This window comes from Hoplias malabaricus, chromosome 3 (assembly GCF_029633855.1).
Source record: "Hoplias malabaricus isolate fHopMal1 chromosome 3, fHopMal1.hap1, whole genome shotgun sequence".
NCBI lineage: Eukaryota > Metazoa > Chordata > Actinopteri > Characiformes > Erythrinidae > Hoplias > Hoplias malabaricus.
Genome location: NC_089802.1, coordinates 32,954,362 through 32,974,088, shown reverse-complemented (window position 1 = coordinate 32,974,088; position 19,727 = coordinate 32,954,362). Strand labels below are relative to the sequence as shown.

Below are 19,727 nucleotides of genomic sequence, written 5' to 3'. Positions count from 1 at the left end.
GGGGGGATATATAGAGAGATATATCTTTATTTATGTAGTTTATGTCCTGATTCTAATTATTGTTAGCTCTGTACTTATACATATAGACACATACAAAAGTCTGGGTACACCTGTTCAAATTACCCCCCACCCCCCACCCATCCATTCATCTTCTGTAACTACTTAATTCTGATTAGGGTTGTTTTTGGAATGTGGGAGAAAATGTAGCACCCAAAGGAAACCCACACAGACACAGGGAGAAAACACTAAACTCTTCACAGACAGTGACCCGAGGCAGGCCTTGGACCCTTGACCCTGCAGCAGTTACACTAACTCTGGTGCCATTAAGGCGACCATTTACGTTTAGTTGAGTAAAAAGAAAGTGAACAGGTAGCAGCAGGTAGTGTTGCAGTCACACAGCTCCAGGGACCTGGAGGTTGTGGGTTCAAGTCCTGCTCCAGGTGACTCTTAGAAAATCAACAAAATCAAACAGGCTTCTTCAAACCTTTGCATACAACCTACATATTGCATACATTAAAAAGTTACATAACATATACATAAAAAGTTCCTCTTCGCACTTTGGTAGCATTTCATGAAGGATGGGTTGATGTTTGGGCATTGACTAAGAAGAAGTGTGAGTATTTGTGTGTGGCTTTCTGAGAGCATTTGGATCTTCAGATGATGTAAATAGCTCCCCGCCATCATCTTCCTCCCTTTTCACACAGTGGCTTTCATCTCGCCATCGATCCCCATGGAAGCATTTGTTCGTTTTTTACTTCGAGGTTTCCTCCTCTATTCTCTGTCTCTTCTTTCTACTTTCTGTTATGGAGGAATGTGCACCGCCGGAGAGGGAGAACAAGACATCATCAAGCTGTTGTTGTATTGCTGTTGTGACGAACAAGGCGCAACATTGCTCACTCTCTGTCTTTGATAACGAGCTTTTTATGGCATCAGCTGGGGTTTGTACACTCAAAGGAATAGTTTGGTGAAAAATTAAATTTAGGCTTACACAGCTTTCCCCCTCGTGCCAAATGAAGTCAGAGAGCCAAGATGTGTATGTATTTTGGTTTGCTTCTTTAGTTCCACATTGGTGTGATGAGGCTAATGTAATGACAGCTAATGTCAACTTAGAGTTTATCCGTTGGAATCAGACAGTGTGCAGGTTGTTCATTACGGAAGTTGTTATTTTTGAAGTAATTTTGTCACCAGGATCATGACCATATTAGGAATTTTGAGTCAAAGCTGGATTATTCTTTGACAAATGAACAGGAAATCTGGAGTTCAAGCAATGCATGCCTTAATAGAAGTTTCATTCATTCGTTCAGTCATTCACCTTCTCTAATTCATTAATCTCTAATCATTGGACATCAAACAGGAACATGCCCTGGACAAGACACTGGTCCATCGTAGGTCATCACACACTCAACCAGTCTCTCTCTCTCTCACACACACACACACACACACACACACACACACACACACACACTCGCACTTGAGCTTAATCCAGGACTTGAGCCCAAACCACCATTTGTTGCCAAACTGTTAGTGATGCAGTGCCACTGAATGGCTTAAAGCATAAGTCACACTAGGGTTGTGTCTGTATATTTTTACATGTGAAATTCCATTAATTTCAATGAGATTAACATTCACATACTGTTGTGAAAACTGTTGTGGTTTCAAAACTGGAGACATTATACTACCCTTTAATTTGGATTACTAAATACAACACAAATGAGAATAAGGCTAAAAGCTGAGCTAACAGCATTTTTCAGGTGAAGCAAAATGCAAACACCCCGTATAAATGGGGCTTAACGTGTCAGAGGAGAATGCAAACTGCCCAAACCAGTCACATCAGCTGAGACACCCCCCTGCTGCAGGGACATGGGGAAAGTGGTGCCGTCCTACCGACCGAGAGAGAAAACCAGTTGTGCTCTCTAGGACTCCCAGCCTCAGAGTCATGATCTCCTGATGATAGAGCCAACGCTTTGACCGCTGCACCACTCGGAAGCCCCTAATAAAACTTATTTTATTGTAGTTGAACTCACTGAACTCATTCCTTTGACCACGGTTACTTTTGTATTTTATTCTCAGAGTTTCATATTAATATCAGAAAAGATTCTGCCAGATCCCTGCTGCAGTGACTTAGCTTCTTAGTTTCTGTCTGTTGCTTCACTGCTCATGAGCTTTATGCCTGTCCCAACAGTAGCTAGGAATGACCCCATTTGTGGGCGGAGCCTGAATATATCCGTTTCTGAACAGTAACAGAGAAGGAAACGCTCTCCTTCTCTCACTGTAGCTTAAAGAGTCAGTTTGTCCAAGCGCATTATTCATGGTGTTTTCTCAGGATGTCCTCGCAGAATGGCACTGAGTGTCGCTTTAGAGTTCTTCACGTTCCTCCACTCTTCCCTTCTCCCTTTTGGCAGAGCACCCAGTGGGTCCTGACTAAGAGAAGCTGTATAAAAGCCATTTGCGGCTGGAGTTACATTCCAGCGGATGGCTGGCTAGCTCAGAGATGGAGGGGAAGTGACATCAGAAGTATAAAAGCCAACATCAACCCACAGGGAAATCATAGCTGAACCAGAGTGCCGTCTTATGTGGGTTTGGGAATGGAAAGCGCCTATTCAACACGTGTGTGTGTGTGTGTGTGTGTGTGTGTGTGTGTGTGTGTGTGTGGGGTAAGGCAATGTTGCCCGTTAACATCTTTCTGCGGCTTGTCCAACCGTCCCGGCTTTCTCCCCCATCCTAGAGAGATATTTCTTTATTTATGTAGTTTTTTGAAATCATCAGAAGTACATTTTCATTTGTGTGAATCCAATATTTAGTAGTGTAGTGTAGCAAAGAGGATGCAGTTTGCTAAAACATTTAGCAAGGCCTCTTAAGTCCTTCCATCTCCAAAGCAAGTCCATTTCCAGTGTGTCCCACTCAGGGCTTCGCTTTGCTTTTATGACATTTTGTTTCTGTGTTTTCTGAGTGTAGCTGAATGTTTCTGCATGCCTTTCTTCCACTTTAGAGCTAGGAAAGGTATAAAGTGAGTTCGTTAGTGCATGCGTGCCAATAAAAGAGATTCCAGTCAGTGTTATAGCAAAAGTGGAAAGAGGACTGTAAGTCCCAACTTTGTAATAGTACTTCAGCTGTAGTGATTCACTTCAGCACAGGGCCCATATCCAGCATTTACAGTGTTTTAAAACTGCAGCACAGATCATCCATCATAACTGTTGTACAACCCAGTTTCCAAAACAGTTCAGAATCTGTAGAAAATGTAAATAAAAACAGAATTCACTGATGTGAGTTTATCATCATTTAAATAGTACATTTAATTGGTATTTAAATAGTGCCAAGACAACATATGAGGTGTTGAAACTGAGAAATGAAAATTTCCTTTATGAGAAAGATATGCCCACTTCTGACTTTGTTTCAAAAGCTGTGATTAGCACATGTTTACCACTGTGTTGCATCAACACACTGTAAGTGTTTGGGAACCGAGGAGGCCAATAGCTGTCATGGTGAAAATGAAATGTTTTCCAGTTTTTGCTTGAACTTTTTTCTTTTAATTGTGATGCTCTTTTTAATTCAACAGTTTTTACCAGCTTTTTTCCCCTTTTTGAACATTCTGAAACCTGTCGCTAGCATCACATTCAGAATGTCTATTTTTTTCTGTTTTAATCAGATAAAGGATCTATTGTATTAGTTTTGTTCTCTTTTGTAAATAAGAATAGTGGGGGCATGTCACCCACTTTGAGAACCACTGCATTATATCATTCCTTTTTTAGGTCAATTAGATCAACTTTTTTTATTTAAATTTCTGAAAATAAATGAGAGGAAATTTTACAGAGAACATCCTCCTGAACACTTCAACGCAAAAATATATAAAGTATAAAATTGTGAGATTGTGCATAGATTAAGGTACTGTGTTTATATCTTTTTCCCCAAAGTTAATTCATTTTAAACTTGGCAAATAAATAACATGAGCATTAAATATGGCCAAAAAGTTTGGTCCTGTAGGTGATGTTTACCTTCTCTTCATTTTAATTAATTAAACGTCATTTGTCCAGCCGTGTCCAAACCTTTGCATTTGACTCAACCGATGGGAGCAAAAATCTGCCGCTGCCACGCTTGGCCAAATCTGATCAATGCATCTCTAATTATAATAAGCCTCAAGTGAATGGGAAATGCTCCAAAAGCATGCCCAAGCACTGTGTCCAGAGTTAACGTCTGCCTGTGAATGTGTTCCACAGCTGTTACGGAGCTCTCTGGTGAACAACAGGACCCAGGCTAAAGTGGCAGAAGAGCTGGGCATGCAGGAGTTCGCCATCACCAACGACAAAACTAAACGCCCTGTGGCTCTGAGAACAAAAACCCTCGCTGACCTGCTGGAGTGTAAGTGTTTGTGTGTGTTTATTTTCTCAATCTACTATGTACAGGTTGTATTGTGCTGTACTGGTAAATTATCAATGTAAAACTGCTAAAGAAATTCAGCATTGGCTTAGTATTATTCAGTGCTAGAGTCCCCTAACTTTGTGTGTGTGTATTAGGGCATAGTTAGAGGGGAGCCTTAAGGGCCCCTTCAGTTAGAAACCCCCCTTTAGCTATGCTCTGGGTTTAAAAATATAAATGAAAGAATCCTCCAGTGCCGATGAAAATGTTACAAAATGTAGTTCATCTTTCATCTTGCACTCTCACAGTAGAGCACTAACTTATAGGTGCTGAGTTCTCACATACTTCTGCCTTCTCTTCACTTTAAGAAACTGACAGAGGTCTCCTTTGACCATCACCTGCTTTGGAAAGCTACTATCACCATGGCAACATTTTCACAGCTACGTGCCTACGTTGGTTTGGTAATGTTGGGAGTTTTCCAACAACACTTCAGTAATGGCACTTTTGCATTGCATGGTATCTATGATGATATCTTCTTTACTCTACTCAGCTCTACTCACTTTTTGGTCCCTGGTAACTGGTTCATTTTCCTCTACACCGGTTCCATCATCGCATAATTCTGTCTCAGCAGTAACATGAAATGTTGTTTAGAACTGAACACAGCTTCATGCATCAGTTCAGAGAGACTAGTAGAGTTTTTTTTTTCTTTTTTTTCCGTTCCTTGTCGCACCATCCAGCTCTCGCTGAATTCTTCAATCAGCCACTGATCCAAGGAGCTTTGAACCTCTTGTAATCTCAGTGGAACTGTTGCAACTGTTGTTGTGAGTCGTATAACAACAAAATGTTATCCCTGTTGTGGCTTGGAGACTTTAACAGATGGCATATTATTGCTGGGTGTCAGCAGTTTGCCTTAATTGACAAGTCTCTCTGGACAATCGGACTAGTTTACAAGGTTTAGGTCCCAGTTTAGTCCCTACTCTGCTGTTTTTAAAGCAAGAGTGAGCAGCTAATAAAGAAGTGTTTCAGGTACCAAATTTACTTAATGGAAAAGCAAAATATTCAAGTAGTGTACAGTACTGTGCAAATGTTTGAGGCACATGAGAAAGTGCCTATATTTTTATCTGAGCAGTAAAAATACACAAATAAGCACAGCGCTTATTTAGAAGGTAAATGAATAATAATAATCTTAGGTACCTAAGACTTTTACACAGTAGCCATGTAGAATAAAATCTTGCTAAAAAAGAAGAGGCTGTTACAAAATGGAACACACTCTGTTAATATCCTTCATTTCAGAAGAAATGTTGGATGAGCTGGTGTCGAAATACTTTAGGGTCATATCGAGTATTACGCATCTTACAGTTTCTCATTATGTTGAATGGGATTTATGCTAACTTTATGAAACTAGCTACAAAAGAGGACGCGCAGAGATAGATCCGTTTATAGTTTGGATTTGGAAATTGAATCGCAGGGCATAGAAACACTGGGGGAAGGAATGAAAACAAACAGACAAACACACTTCCTCACACATTGAGCTGCCACTCATACACACACACTGATCAGCCCAGGGGGTCCTGGGACAGACACACATACACATACTTTTCATCTCACATTACTCTTGATAGGGCTGAGACGACCACAGAAAAGAGGCAGGGCTAACGGAGGGTGAGTGTGTGTGTGTGTGTGTGTATGAGAGAGAGAGAGAGAGAGAGAGAGGGGGGGGGAGTGTATGAGTCCAGCGTTAAAGGCCGCGATTCCCCGGAGCTACAACGCTGTGAGAAAAATGACATCTCTCCCACTCGACCTGAATATTTCAGCAAGCGCACGCCTTTAAAAGGAGGGGGGAAAAAGAAAAGAGAAGGGGAAAGGAAAAAAAAGAGAGAGAGAGAGACGGCTGACATATGGACATGACAAGAACGACAAATGCGTTTAGTCTTTTTAGTAGAGGGCCTCGCTCAGAGGGAGAGAGAGAAAGAGTCAAAGAGACAAGAGGCTGCTGTTCTCCAGGGTTCTCACACGTGTGTGTGTGTATGTGTTTATATATAGATGGATGGTGGATGGATATATATACATATACATATACATAGATCAGAGGAAGTTACCAGAAAAGAATCAATCACAACACTGTTGTGAATTCAGTTTAATTCCATGAATTTGCATTACAACACTCCGACCAGCACAAGGTGATTGACAAGTTTATGATTGGCTGTATAATTTTGCCCGTTTACTTCATATTTCATCACTCTGTTCATGGCCTAAAATGTTTTGTGTTGTGTTGAAGCTGCCATCTTGTTCTTGTTGGACATTCCTTCATTTTCCACTTCAGAAGTCAACAGGTTTTTTTTTTTTTTTTTTTGGTTGGTGGGATTTGTTTTTTGTTTTGTTTTTGTTTTTTGGGCCCAGTTTTCTCCTCAGTTTCCAGCACTTTGCTCTGAATCCCCCAATCACACAGTGCCCCCATTCAGGGAGTGTGGACAAGCATATGCTTCCTCCGAGTCACATGATGCCAACTACCGCTATTTTTCTGCTAACAGCAGATAACACAACACAACTGGGCAGCTCAAAGGACTTGGAAGAGAACACTTATTTTCCAGATTTGCTTTGCCAGTTAATAGACTGTACTGGCTGGTAACATGCTTGTGATGGTAGGTACAGTCTTTAGGCGATTTCCTAATGATGGGTACCCCACTTCACTCTGTGTCCAAGTGCTGTGCAGTAACAAGAAAAAAAGTAATGGATGACTTGCTTGTTGAACATATGTGATAAATTCCTAACATTAGCAGCCTAGCTAGCTAGTTTTCTAAACATTTTCCTCGTTTCAGTGTAAAAACCAGTGGTTCTTGCTGATAATTTAAAATGAACTGACGGCAGTGCCCTTTAATGGACGACATTCAGTGATGCTGTAAATAGTGTTTATTGAAATACAGAAAATGTGTTGAAAAATAATTTTATATTGCAGTATATATTGATATTGAATAATTGTCCAGCCCTGCTGTACCTCGTGCTTAAAGCTTTTATCTTTCACTGAAGAAATTTTTGTTTCACGCTCGCCTCTGATTCACACAAATCCATGCATGCTTGTGTCAATCCATCCACTTTGACAAAACAACTCAATACTTTGGGTCTGAAAGGATGTGGAGCTGTCAAGAAGCTCTTACAGAGGACTATTGGATGATAGGGTTCTTAAGAAAGTGGACTGTGAGACTTCTGCTTTGAGTTTTCCCCAAAATAATCTAATCTTTACTTATTCTTGTTTCCACAGCTTTTATTGCTGCACTTTACATAGACAAGGACCTCGAGTATGTCCACACTTTCATGAATGTCTGCTTCTTCCCTCGGCTAAAGGTACGTTCATTCAATTTCAATCAAAATTTCAATTTCATGACATTCAATATGTCTTTGTTTGCTGGACATTTTTAGCCATTTTAGCAGTGTTTTAACAGTTTACCACTTTAGGCTAATGCCTTATGTCTACTGCTGCTATATTTAGTTTACTTTTAACTGGGGCCTTATGCTAGGTTTAAAAAAAGAATGTTTAAAATAAGCCGTCAATATCCACGCCCTTGTTTTAGCGTCTTTATTTGAGGAAACCTTGCCGGAGTCGCTGCGTTCGGCGCCACAGTGTGTAAAAGAGCTATTTGGAGGATTATTTATTCTCCCGACAATCAATCAAGGACACGCTAGTTAGCTTCAACAGCAGGCCTGCGCCATCTTCTACTGGAGAAGGGAGTGATTTTCCCCTGGTACGTCTTCCCGCTCAGCCTCATTATATTTCTCTTTAAGCCTCTCAGTTCTGTGGCGGGAAAGACCCGGCACCCGTCACAAAGCCCAGAAAGTTCCTTAACAAACGGCGCTGGCGACTAGCGAGCCGTCACTGAAGTTAGCGCTGCGTTTTGAAACGAGGTGACAGTTAGAGAGGGGGTTTCTTCTCTTCCTCCTTTTAGTGTGGCCTGGATTTACATTTGTTCTCACTCGCCGTCTCAGTAGCTCTCTCACACTCTCCCTCTGTCTCTCTCTCTCTCACACACACACACACACACACACTTGTGATCCGCCATGCTAACTGCTAGCGAGGCTAGCGTCTCTGGAGGGAAGGAAAGAAGCGAGGGACGGCACCGTGGCCCCGATTTCCATTTGTAAGAGAAAAAGAGGTCCAGAGACGCCGTGTGTCCACCTCTTTGCCATAAAAGAGAGATATTTTATCTTCTCTTTCCCCCAACCCCCTCTTTTCTCCGAATCTCATGGGTTGGTGAAGAGTGGGATGTGTTAGGTTGAAAAAAAAAAGAAGGTCAGATCCTGCGAAACTTCACCTCCCTGCAATCCCTCCATTCTCAAACAATTGGCGCACAGATCATGAAAAAAGGAAAGAAACAAAAAAGAAGCAAACCACCTTGTGCTGCCTGAGGTCAGACTTTAGGAGAAATAAGAGGAAGCTGAAGGAAGAAAGAGAGAGTGGTGTGCAAAAAAGAAATGAAACAGCTGGAAAGAAGAGAGGTGAGGATGGTATAACCTAAAGAAAGAAAGACTCTTCAGAGGAGACCAGATCAGAATGAGGAGAAAAGTGGAGAAACAAATGGATGGAAAATATTGTATAGAATAAATATATTGTAGTAAAAATAAATAATAAAGATAAAGGAATTACAAAAAACAATGTGTTCAATCACAGCTGATTTACTTTATTAACTGACAGCTGTTATCAGTATAGTTTCAAGAGAATGTCATTATTTTATAAAATAAGTTTAACATGTTTGTTGTCTACTCAGTTTTCTTTTTTGTGTGTTGTTTGTGTTTTCAATGTATAAAATATGCTGTACATTCATTAGTTATAATTTTCTTCTGTGTGATATTAGGCATAATACCATGTATTACACTTTTTTCTTAAAGATGTTGTGTCACTTGTTTTGGAATGAAATGACGTAGTAAATACATTGTGTAATGGTTTTGCGGGGCGTACAGTAGAGGTCAGGAAATGTCGAGGCGATCATGAAACAGACAAATTGAGACAGACAAAGATGAAACCAAGAGGATGAGGGAAGAAAGGGTATTATGAGGGATGGGGGTGGGGTGAGCAGTGTGCAGTGCCGGGGTAGAGGCACTCCTCTTTTTAGAAAATGAATTGGAACAGACAGTTCTATGTTCAAAGTCTCCATTTTGCTCTCTGGGCCGAGTGCATTTGTGTTAATGGAAGTGCTTTTAGAAGAAGTGTCCTCAGAGAGAGAGAGAGTATCAATGCTGCACACCTGGGAGACTTATTTTTGGCCTCAATCTCTGTTTTTGTCTTAAGTAGCCTATGATTTGTTCCAAGTACTGAAAGTAAGAGTGTGTGAGAGAGAGAGAAAGCTACAAAGAAGCAGGAGTAATGGTTTTTAAAAATGATTTTATTTTGTTTGTGTGTGTTGCAGGAATTTATTTTGAATCAAGATTGGAATGATCCCAAATCTCAGCTCCAGCAGTGCTGTCTCACACTGAGGACGGAGGGCAAAGAGCCAGATATTCCCTTATACAAGTACACAATCCTCTCTACACTCCCTTCCTCCCTCCCTCTATACAAGTACACACTCCTCCCCATTTGCTCTCCATCTTACTGTAAATGCAAACACTTCTTAACTTTTGGAGGTCTGGAAGAAATATCCTTGCATCTAAGAGAGCTTGCATTTCTTCACTACTGTGTTTTTCAATAGGAGACAGAAACCATGAGAAAGAACTTGAGCTTCACAAATGTGACACATTAGAATATTACTCCTTCTCTTCCTTCTGTGCCTGACCTTCACCATCTTCCATTGTCCATCTGTGCTGCACACAAACTTCCTTAATTCTGATAAAGGAATGTCATAACAGAACCTCACTCTTGAGAAGAGATCTGTAAACAATGTTTCATTGGAATTATTGTTTATTTATTTATTTAGTTTGCCGGAAGTATCCTACACGGTCCCTTGGCAACTGGGACAAAAGAGAGGGGAAAGAGGAATCAAAAGTTGCTCTAAGACTCATGGAGATATTAAGTCTGTGTCAGAAATGAAATGCTTGGGTGTCTTAAAGAATGCTTTAAAGCACAGACCCTGCTGTTTATGCTTGATTTTAAAGAGACACTGAGAATGGGAAGCGTGCCTTAATAAAGAATGCATTATCTAAGCTTTCTTTATAGAGAGTTCACAAACCCCATCAAAGATTTATCAGTAAATAAATGATGAATATACCTTTTGTATGATTATCTCCATAGGGTGAATAGGACTAGAAAACCCTGCTCATCTTTTCAGCGTTGATATATTTATAAGAAAAGGTTCACGAGCCCTTTGAGATTTCCCGCTTTTCTGCATAAATATCTCCCAAAGTGTGGTGACGAGTAAGTTTATGTATCCGTATCTCCACTAAACAAATTGTTTCAGCGGTCAAGGTCTGTGATGGAATAAATAGTTGGATGCAGCGACCTCTTGAAAGAAAGGGGTAATTGGAGACAGATGTTGCAGTCATTTTAGGTGTGGCTTAGACCTTCTGTGCTAAACCATATTTTCGTTGTGTCCTGTTAAGAAGAGTTCTGTTGTAATGTGTTGCGATCAGTAAAGTTCAACAGTACCTTATTAGATACACTTATCTAGCTGTATGTTGTGTGATAAATGAAAACAATTTAAAATTCTGTCAAACCACCAAGCCTGGGGCATCCGGAGCTGCACCTTCAGAATACTGCATAATACAACTGCATTACTTATTAAGATCTAGTATTATGCCAGAATGCCCCATTAAGTGTGTTGATGGCATACTGAGTTGAAGCAGTTTAAGTGAGGTTTGAGGACAACATTTGCATAACAAGTCTTTGTTGTTGTTGTTGTTGTTATCACTTGCCAATTCCACCCACTAGCTAGGTATTCATTAATCACATGATGCTACCAATCTGAGAGGTGCGAGGGCAACCTTCTGTTAACACAACATCACTGAACACAACAGTGTCTGGAGGGGAACACTAACGTGTTATCAATCAAACAACCACACTGACTAGTGCATACTGCGTAATAAGAAAAGAGGAAGGGACATATTTGTTTAATATGGGACATATTTGACCCCTTTTCCATAAGTGAACACTGTTCCAGGGCTAATTTTCCAGTGATATTTTGAATGGTCTAAAATACCATTCAAAATATCTGTATTCAGCGTCTGTTCCTTTAACTGAGAATGAGCCAGAGATAAATGTAGCACCTGGTCCCTGGAACTGGGTACGTTTTCAGTCCCAGCTCACTCCGGGTTCCAACCGTGCCGAGTAAGTACTAAATGCTGACGTGTGAGCAGAATAGGAAATCTGATTAGTGGAGGCATTCCAGGTGAAATTTCCTAATTGGAAATCAGAAATTTCAACATTCGAGTTGAAATGGAATGCAGGGTTATTTCACAGATTTTGGTTGTTAGGCTTCAGATACGCAAATGTGCACATGCATTGAACAGTTGATTTCTTTATAATATGTGCCCTTTAAGGAAACAAAATATGTCAATTTAGGCAGAGTATATTCATGTCCATTGATGCACACAATATTTACAATTTGAAGTCTCCTAAAGTGTAGTCTGACTGTTATGCAGGGTTATGATAATTAGAACATTATCATCATTTTTATCTTTGAAAGAGTAGTTTGATAAATTCAAGGTCACAGATGGGGAAATGGCCTTGATATGGTGACCTCTTGAAGAGAGGGTAATTGAAGTCTGCTGTTGTAAATCTGTTCTGGTATGAGCTTGACCTGCCGTGTCAGATATAAAAAAAAACCCACAATGTTATTTACCTGTTCCTCACAGCAGAATTCTGATTCAGTATAATCTGATAGAGACTTCAGAGGGGTCACAGAAGAATAGATGTTGAGGGTTATTAGACCTGGAAAGAGTTTTACCAAAAGTGTTTAGTGGAGGTCACTGTAGAGGAAACCAGTGGTAAATGTACAAATGCATTTCTGGAGATCTGGGCACCCATTGGTCCACAGATAGGCAGCAGGTTCCCAGAGGCCCTGGGAAAGGACAGACTACAGTGACCAGGGCAAGGGTACATTCTCTTTAATCCTTAAGCTTGTGACAGTGGCCCCTTATGGTAACAGCTTGCTTTGTGGTGATGTATTCATGAGTCTTAAGAAAAACACAGAACAAGGGAGTTGTTCATAGGTGCATACCACATCGGAAATAACTCTGTCTGAAAAAATCTGTCCATGACAAGATCATCTGGATGTTTAAGAGCAACACTGTAATTTTAATGAAAGGTTTAATCTCCATTAGGCTTGGAGAATTGACACAACAACCTGCAAACTACATACATATACCAAAACTAGCTGTGAAGCATGGTGGCGGGAGTGGGGGGGTCCAAGCATGCACAGAGAAGGTAATAGGACATATCAATAGATAGCACAATGTCAGGACCTTGGCACACTAAACTGGACACACTTTTACCTACGCCACTGTTCTGATAATTTTCATGAAAATATTTTGTAACTATCTTTTTTATTTCTATGTCAGCAACTTCAGAGTATATTTTGACAGTGCCCTAGGGTCCTCCTTCAGGATTTGGAAGGATGGAATAAATCCTAGAATATATTCTATATCCTAACAGCAGAAATTATTTCTTTACACCGTTGCTGCCGTTTGGAGGCTACACTGTCTTTCTATGAACACGTCCAGTGTCATATTCTGGGAACAATTCTAGGCTGATATGTGTTCTGTGAAATTGAGGATTATCGTAGTGGAAGTGGTTGTCTGAATGTGGATAAACTGTTCTCACAATGGGATGAATTTGGTTAGCAACAAGGTTGAGATGAGCCATGCCGTTCAGATTCTCTTCATTGGTTGTCATGGGAGTTATTGGATCCATGGACTTATGCTGTCAACCTTTCATTAGTGTGATGCAGAATTCAACTGTGCTTTGTCTGACCAGACCAAGACATTTCTCCATTACTCAACAGCCCAGTTTTGATGCTCCTGAACAGGCCAAGACTGTTACACATTTTTCAACCGTCCAGATTTGATTCTTCAGCACCCACTGGAGACTTGGTTTCTTGTTCCTTGCTGACAGCATTTGGCACCTGACATGGTCTTTGGCTGTTGTAGGCCATTTGAAACAAAGTCTGATTAGTGGTGCACACTGGGATGATAGTTCGTCTGCCAATGATGAACTTGTATGTGGTTTTCCTGCTTGTGGCCCATCTGTTTTCTTGCAGCATTCTCACCATTCTCTTTGTACTCCTGATTCACAAGCTGTTTTTGTTTACAGGATTACTACTCACTGGTTATTTTCTTTGCCATTCCATTTGTTATTAAACAGCTAAATTGTGGGTTTAAAATTAAAGTGTACAAAAGAAGCCTCGCTAACAATTTTCAAAGTCACTAAGGTTCAGTTCTCAATTGACATTTATATTTACAGCATTTAGCAGACGTTCTTATCTAGAGCAACTTACAAAAGTGCTTTGCCACCTTGTTGAAAGAATAAATCCTCACCAGTAAAAACGGGATTAGAATCACAAACCATTGGATTAACGGTGCTCTCTGGTTTTCCATTAGGCAAATTTAGTATCTGGTACTTGGAAACGGGTAATGTTTTAGTGCCTCCTCGCTCGTGGTTCCAAGTGAGCCAAGAGAATACACCATGACATTTAAACCTTACAGAGCCCGAGAGATTTATATATCATTCAAAGTTCAATCTTCGAAAATTATGCCATGGTTTTTTGAGGCGGTACAAACATTGCTTAAAATGGTGGTGAACCAAAGAATCCAGTGACAGCTGGACAGTGCAACAAGCAATGGAACAACTATGTGGATCTGTCTGAACTGATATGCATGTGAATGCATGATGAGTAAACAAAGCTCAAGGTTACCATCACCAGTTGTTGCTGTTTCAAAAGCCAGCAATTCCTGTTAGCATTGGTGTTTTGTGACATAAGTTACCATGTCTGTAGTCAATGCGGAGCCTTAAGGATAGAAAGTAGTCACTCTGAGTTTGAAAACAGAGAGGTATTCAGTTGTTCGGACAGTAAAGGCCAGTGAAAATGTCTTTCCACCATCTTGGAGCCAGGACAAATACTCTTGATGTTGTGTCTCGAACTTCACTGGAGGCATGGACTAGGTTTTGGTATTAGCGTATACACAGGGTCTGGCCCATTTGACAGTCGTCAGGATCTTAAATCTAATGGAAACCAGTGAACACATCAGTGGAGAAATGTGTGAGAACCTTTGGAAGACCAGCCATGTTGCCACATTCTGGATGAGGTGAGGAGACTGGAGAAGGCCCACTTAAGAAATAGCAGTAGTCAACCCTGAACAAGCAACTGGTTCACCTCCCGAAAGAGAAAGGTTCGAGGTTATGTTTGTACCGTCCCTAACAAAGTGGTAATTCAGTTTTTATAAGACCGTGCAAGGCTTTGTATAAAAGAATGGGACTGATCTGTATCTCCAGACACTGTTAGGTTGCTATCAATGAAGCGGTTCTGCTATTTACTGAATATAAGAATTAGCATAATTTCTCCATCAATGGTGACTTTGAAGAAAAAGCCAATTATTTGGTTTTAAAGCTGACATTTACCACATGTTGATAGTAACTCAATTACACCTTTTAACGGCCATTAGGCCTAATGCTAATCGCATTAACCTACATGATGTTGCAGTGGCTTTATCTGAGACCTTTTTCAGTGTTGAGACCCTTCTCAAAGACATCATTAAGCATTTAAAATCCATATCACCAAAGTTGAAAATACTGCAGTGATGAGACAAAGGCTAGGTGACCCTTTCTGGAATATTTATATACGTAAGGGTACCAAAGCAAGCAGGATTACAGATATCCACTCTTCTGTGCAGTGTGGTCTAGAGAATCCAGCAGCCAATGAATCCGAACAATTTCTTCCTTTTAGGGATATGGACTTTATATTAGTAAGTTATTCTGTGGAATCATATTGTGTGAGGACCTAATTTAACATAATGGCACCTAAACCAGAAGTCTGACAAACGACAGCGGAAACGAAGAGGAAAGGCTCAAATTCAATCAGAGGAAAGGGAAAAGAATGGGAAATATATAGTGAATGTGTCAGAGGATTTCTTGTGACAGCACAGAACATACCAAGCTATACTCTTACAAGGAATGTGTTTTTAAATATATCATGTTAGCTCTGTTCCAAAATGCTGTTTATTCATCCAGATATATTCAATGCAGTTTTAACACCTATTATATATAGGAGGATTGGGATAATTTTATAGCTTTTTAAAGAGATTGGCTGGAGCTTTAAACAAAGTGTCCCACTTTTGACTGAGCTCCACCTACAGAAAATGCTGTGTTATACACACTCTAACACATGTACATTGGGATGTACCACAGTAACTCTATTGCAGTGATTAATAAAGGCGGCCTTTGCTGCTCAAAATAAAAATCTTGTTTTCTTCAAAAATTGGTTGGGCAATTTCTTGCCACCTCTTCAGCTTACATTATTTAGAGTTTCTGGGTCAGTTAAGGGTTTGCTTTGCAGACTTGTGACCTGCGATGTTGTGGTCAAGTGTTACCTGCTGGATGGACAGCAAGGCTCTGTAAACCAGTGGCTAATTAGGCGATGGCTTCCACCCTCCAGGGCACAAGGCAGAGCAAGGAAGCTGGTTGCAGGCCTGTTGGTTTCCTCTGGGACACTCGCCAACGGACAATCCCATCTTTGCTGCCACAGACTCTTTGGCATTCAAGTTTATTCATGGACCCAAGGCTGTTTGCTATGAGAGTTGGGTGTGTTTGGTCAAGTGTGAAAGCTAGTTTCAAATTCAGACATGGCTGCTAAGTCCTCCTGAAGACAGTAGGGTGGGTTTCGCTTCAAGTGAACCTGTCCACATCATGTCTGAAATCTATCCCCTTGTGGCGCTGGGCATAGAATAACATAATTGGTTCGCTCCCTGTTTCAAGTTTCGTAATGTCAGGGAGAGGGATGCTGTCATCTGTGGAGGGAATGTGGTTCAGTCTGCATGGCTAAAAATCTTCTCAAGCGAGAACCACTCCTCGTTTGAAGGTGTTCCACACGTCCAGTAACTATTCATCACTGTTGGAGCGTGGATACTGAAGAAAACATAAACAACAACAAAAAAAAGGAGATACAAATGTGTTCTCTTCCCTTGTTTGCAAAAAAGGAAAAACCTACACTCAGAGGTGATGCCCGAACTATCCACAGTTGAGAGGAAATTCTCCAGCGTCTGTGGATCAATCCCGGGTGCAGGCTCAGGCGCGTGGGTCAAGTGTGTAAATGCTCTTCAATAGACTTTTACATCAGACCTTTTGGCCCTCTAACCCTGCTCTGTCTTCCCGAGTGTCAGGTTCAAATCATTTAATGATCTTGGTCACAGCCATTAGAGACACTTTATTTTAAGGTGGACCTTTCTTCAAACGAGCAATCACAATCTTATGAGATCAATTAATAAACCGTTTTTACTTAGATCAATGCGCAATTTTACAGAGTTGTTCATGTTTTGGAGTGCTTTGTTCAATAAACAGTAACAGTACGGTTTAGCTTTGGTTGTTGTATTTTATCATCCAAAGTGAAATAAATCCAGTAGTCTTGAATTCACTACACAACAAGATTATAAACAGACTGGGTATTTCGCACTTCAGGACTGGTCTTATTCTTTCACATTTTTATAAAATCTGTTATCGTTTGCACTGCTATTTCTGAAGATCCATAAAAGGGAAATGAAGAAAAAAAGACATAATGTCTTTGGGTCATGAATTGGACATGGTCATCATGGTCTCTACACATTGCAGAGACAGCTGGGGAAAAGTAGGCTTACACCTGAGGCTTCCACCTTGGTTCAAATGGTTCAGAAGTGTCAGACATGCAGCAGTAACGGACTCTACAATTTAATTGCCGCGCCATTTAAAGTGAAACACAAAATAAAATATAATGCTTGAATGAAGGCTGTGACAACTTGTAGCTTCCTGTGTTGTTTCTGTTAAAGCTAATACTGATTTTGTGGGGAACATGTGCATCAAGCACGATGTAATGTCTTGTAGTTTTCCATTGTTTGAGTGTTTAATCAGTTGTCCACTGTAGAAGGCACAGATTGCCAGTTTTCTGTGTCTACTTTCTGTGCAGTTTTCATTGGCTGTTGATAGAACCCGTTCAGACCCATTGCAGAGTTGAAGAGTTTACAATACAAGATTATGTCTAAAGTCAGGTTGAAAAAAATCAAATCAAAGGTTTGATGTGATGCAACTGGTCTGAAACGTGATCTGGAGTCTGAGCCCCTCACACACTACCTTCCCACCAACGAACAACTCAGAGTGTATCGGAGTCTGCAGACTGCAGCCAACGAGCACAGACAGGACAAACTCACATTTACCATGCTTTACTGATGTCATGGTTACTGTAGCTTGTTCCTTTATTACGCATGAAGATGTGTTGTTTGAGTTCTGAAACTTCAGCATCAGGTTTTGGACATCAGATAAATCACTTTTAAGTCTGACTGCTTATATGAGACAGGACTAGAGACCTCAAGCCCTGAGGATGTCCTAAAATGGAGAGCTGCTCATAGAAAACTTTTGTAGATATCCGTCAGCAACACTGAGCAAGTTCAGCCATCTCCACTCAGTAACTGAGTTTACTCCTTGTTCAATAATTATTCATATTTAATGTGTGTTAAATGTGGCATAAATATAGTATAAATATGATTATCAAATCCTATCTGTTTATTTATCCATGTTTTGATCTCCCAAACAATCTATGTTCCTATATATTATTGTTTTTCTATCTAATCATCCATCCATTAATCCTCTTACAAATTTACTCTATTAAAAATACAATGCAAGCCCATCTTCAAAAAATTCTGAAATAAGGTGAAAAAACACATTTCCGTTCTTTCAACAAACAGATGACACTCCTTTGAGTGCCGTTTCCATTCTGGGAGCTTAATAATGAATTCAGAACACCTCCGAGTCCTGTGATGATTGGGTCAGAAGGGTGTGAACACTTCTTTTTCTCTCCTGCAATGTTTTAGAAGTTTTCTTTCAGCACTGATTTATTCACGGCAGCTCTATCGGTGCTGCTGGACATGATTGTAATATTTGCTGAAATACCCTTTTTAGTGTGGTTAGCGCGTTTACACCAAACAAAACCCTTTGCCTTTTTACACTATCTGGACTCCTTTAAGCGTTTCCATTTGGGGTGCTAATTAAATGTTATACTGTTTCATTCATAAACCTAGACCCATGGCATAACAAATGAATTTTCAAATTAACTCGCAACCTCAAATAATGTTCTCTAAACTCGAAAGCTTTCTCTTCTTGTGTTCCAGAACAAAAACATGCCAAAAATATATACAGAATCCAGAAACATATATTAATATTGACATGCTAGATTTGTACATTTATCATCCATGTAATATTGCTGTACAATGTGGGCACACTTCCAGGGTTGTGATTACATTGCTATATATAGCTATTGCAATATGTCTTGCAATCAGGCACAGATAGACTCTGGAGGGGCTTGAGCCCCTGCCCTTTTGCCCTCAGACTGTACAAGTGCCCTCTTGACCCATACCTATTATATATATATATATATAAATATATATATAGGCTCCACTATTGTTCAAAATCTGTTTCTGCCAGGCACAGTTAACTCTGCTTTGCTCAGGGAATACATCTAGTGGGTCAGCTTGGGTTCCACAAGCTTCATTGCTCTTATGAGCCCCCTCTAGGTTTTGTCTCCATTAACTCCAACCTGTCTTGTATGCCCTCGTCATTAAAGCCCCAATAATCTCCCTGTATGAAGGAAACTATAATGTTGGCAACAAGGCTCTTCATTAACCAGAGTTAACGCTGAACACAATTTAGGGGCAACATTGATGTCTTTAAAGGGATTTATTATTTTATTTGATTGTTTTATATTTTTGAGTTTGTAGAGATGTAAATAGTCATAGAGAGTGGTTGATGTGAAATTAGTTTTTACAGGGAACGTGGCATACACAAACTGTAAATTAATCTATCTGCTAAAACATTATCTCAGAGTCTCTGGAATAAGGCAACATATTTGTCTGTTTCTGTATGTAGCTTTTAGAGGTATTAAACATCTTTAGAGGTATTAAGCACCGTCATGAATGAAACCTTTGGACTCTGCAATGCACCAGTTCTTATTAAATTTCTCTGATTGACTCCTCTGCAGTCAGGATAAACACATGACATTTATGGTATTTAGTTTTTGGATTTAAGCAAGATTACTGTAACAGAGGTAAGATTTTGGCACTGACTCTGCTACACTAACATAGCACTTGGAATGAGTGTGGTTTACTGGGAAAGAAGATTCAGATATGATGTACTACTTCACTTGTATCCTCTCTAACACACGCACACACACACACACACACACACAGGAGAGTAAAGGACACTCAATAGTGACAAAAAC

General features: G+C 40.2%; 1 protein-coding gene across 3 annotated transcripts in view; it reads left to right on the top strand.

Moving 5' to 3' along the window:
• The window catches only part of drosha (drosha ribonuclease III), a 183,368-nt gene that overhangs the window by 145,583 nt on the left and 18,058 nt on the right, over nt 1–19,727 (top strand). For all 3 annotated transcript variants that reach the window (XM_066665982.1, XM_066665981.1, XM_066665980.1), the window contains exons 26-28: nt 4,215–4,356; nt 7,613–7,695; nt 9,753–9,856. In XM_066665982.1, the coding sequence (XP_066522079.1) occupies nt 4,215–4,356; nt 7,613–7,695; nt 9,753–9,856 (329 nt within the window). The remainder of the gene's footprint in view (nt 1–4,214; nt 4,357–7,612; nt 7,696–9,752; nt 9,857–19,727) is intronic.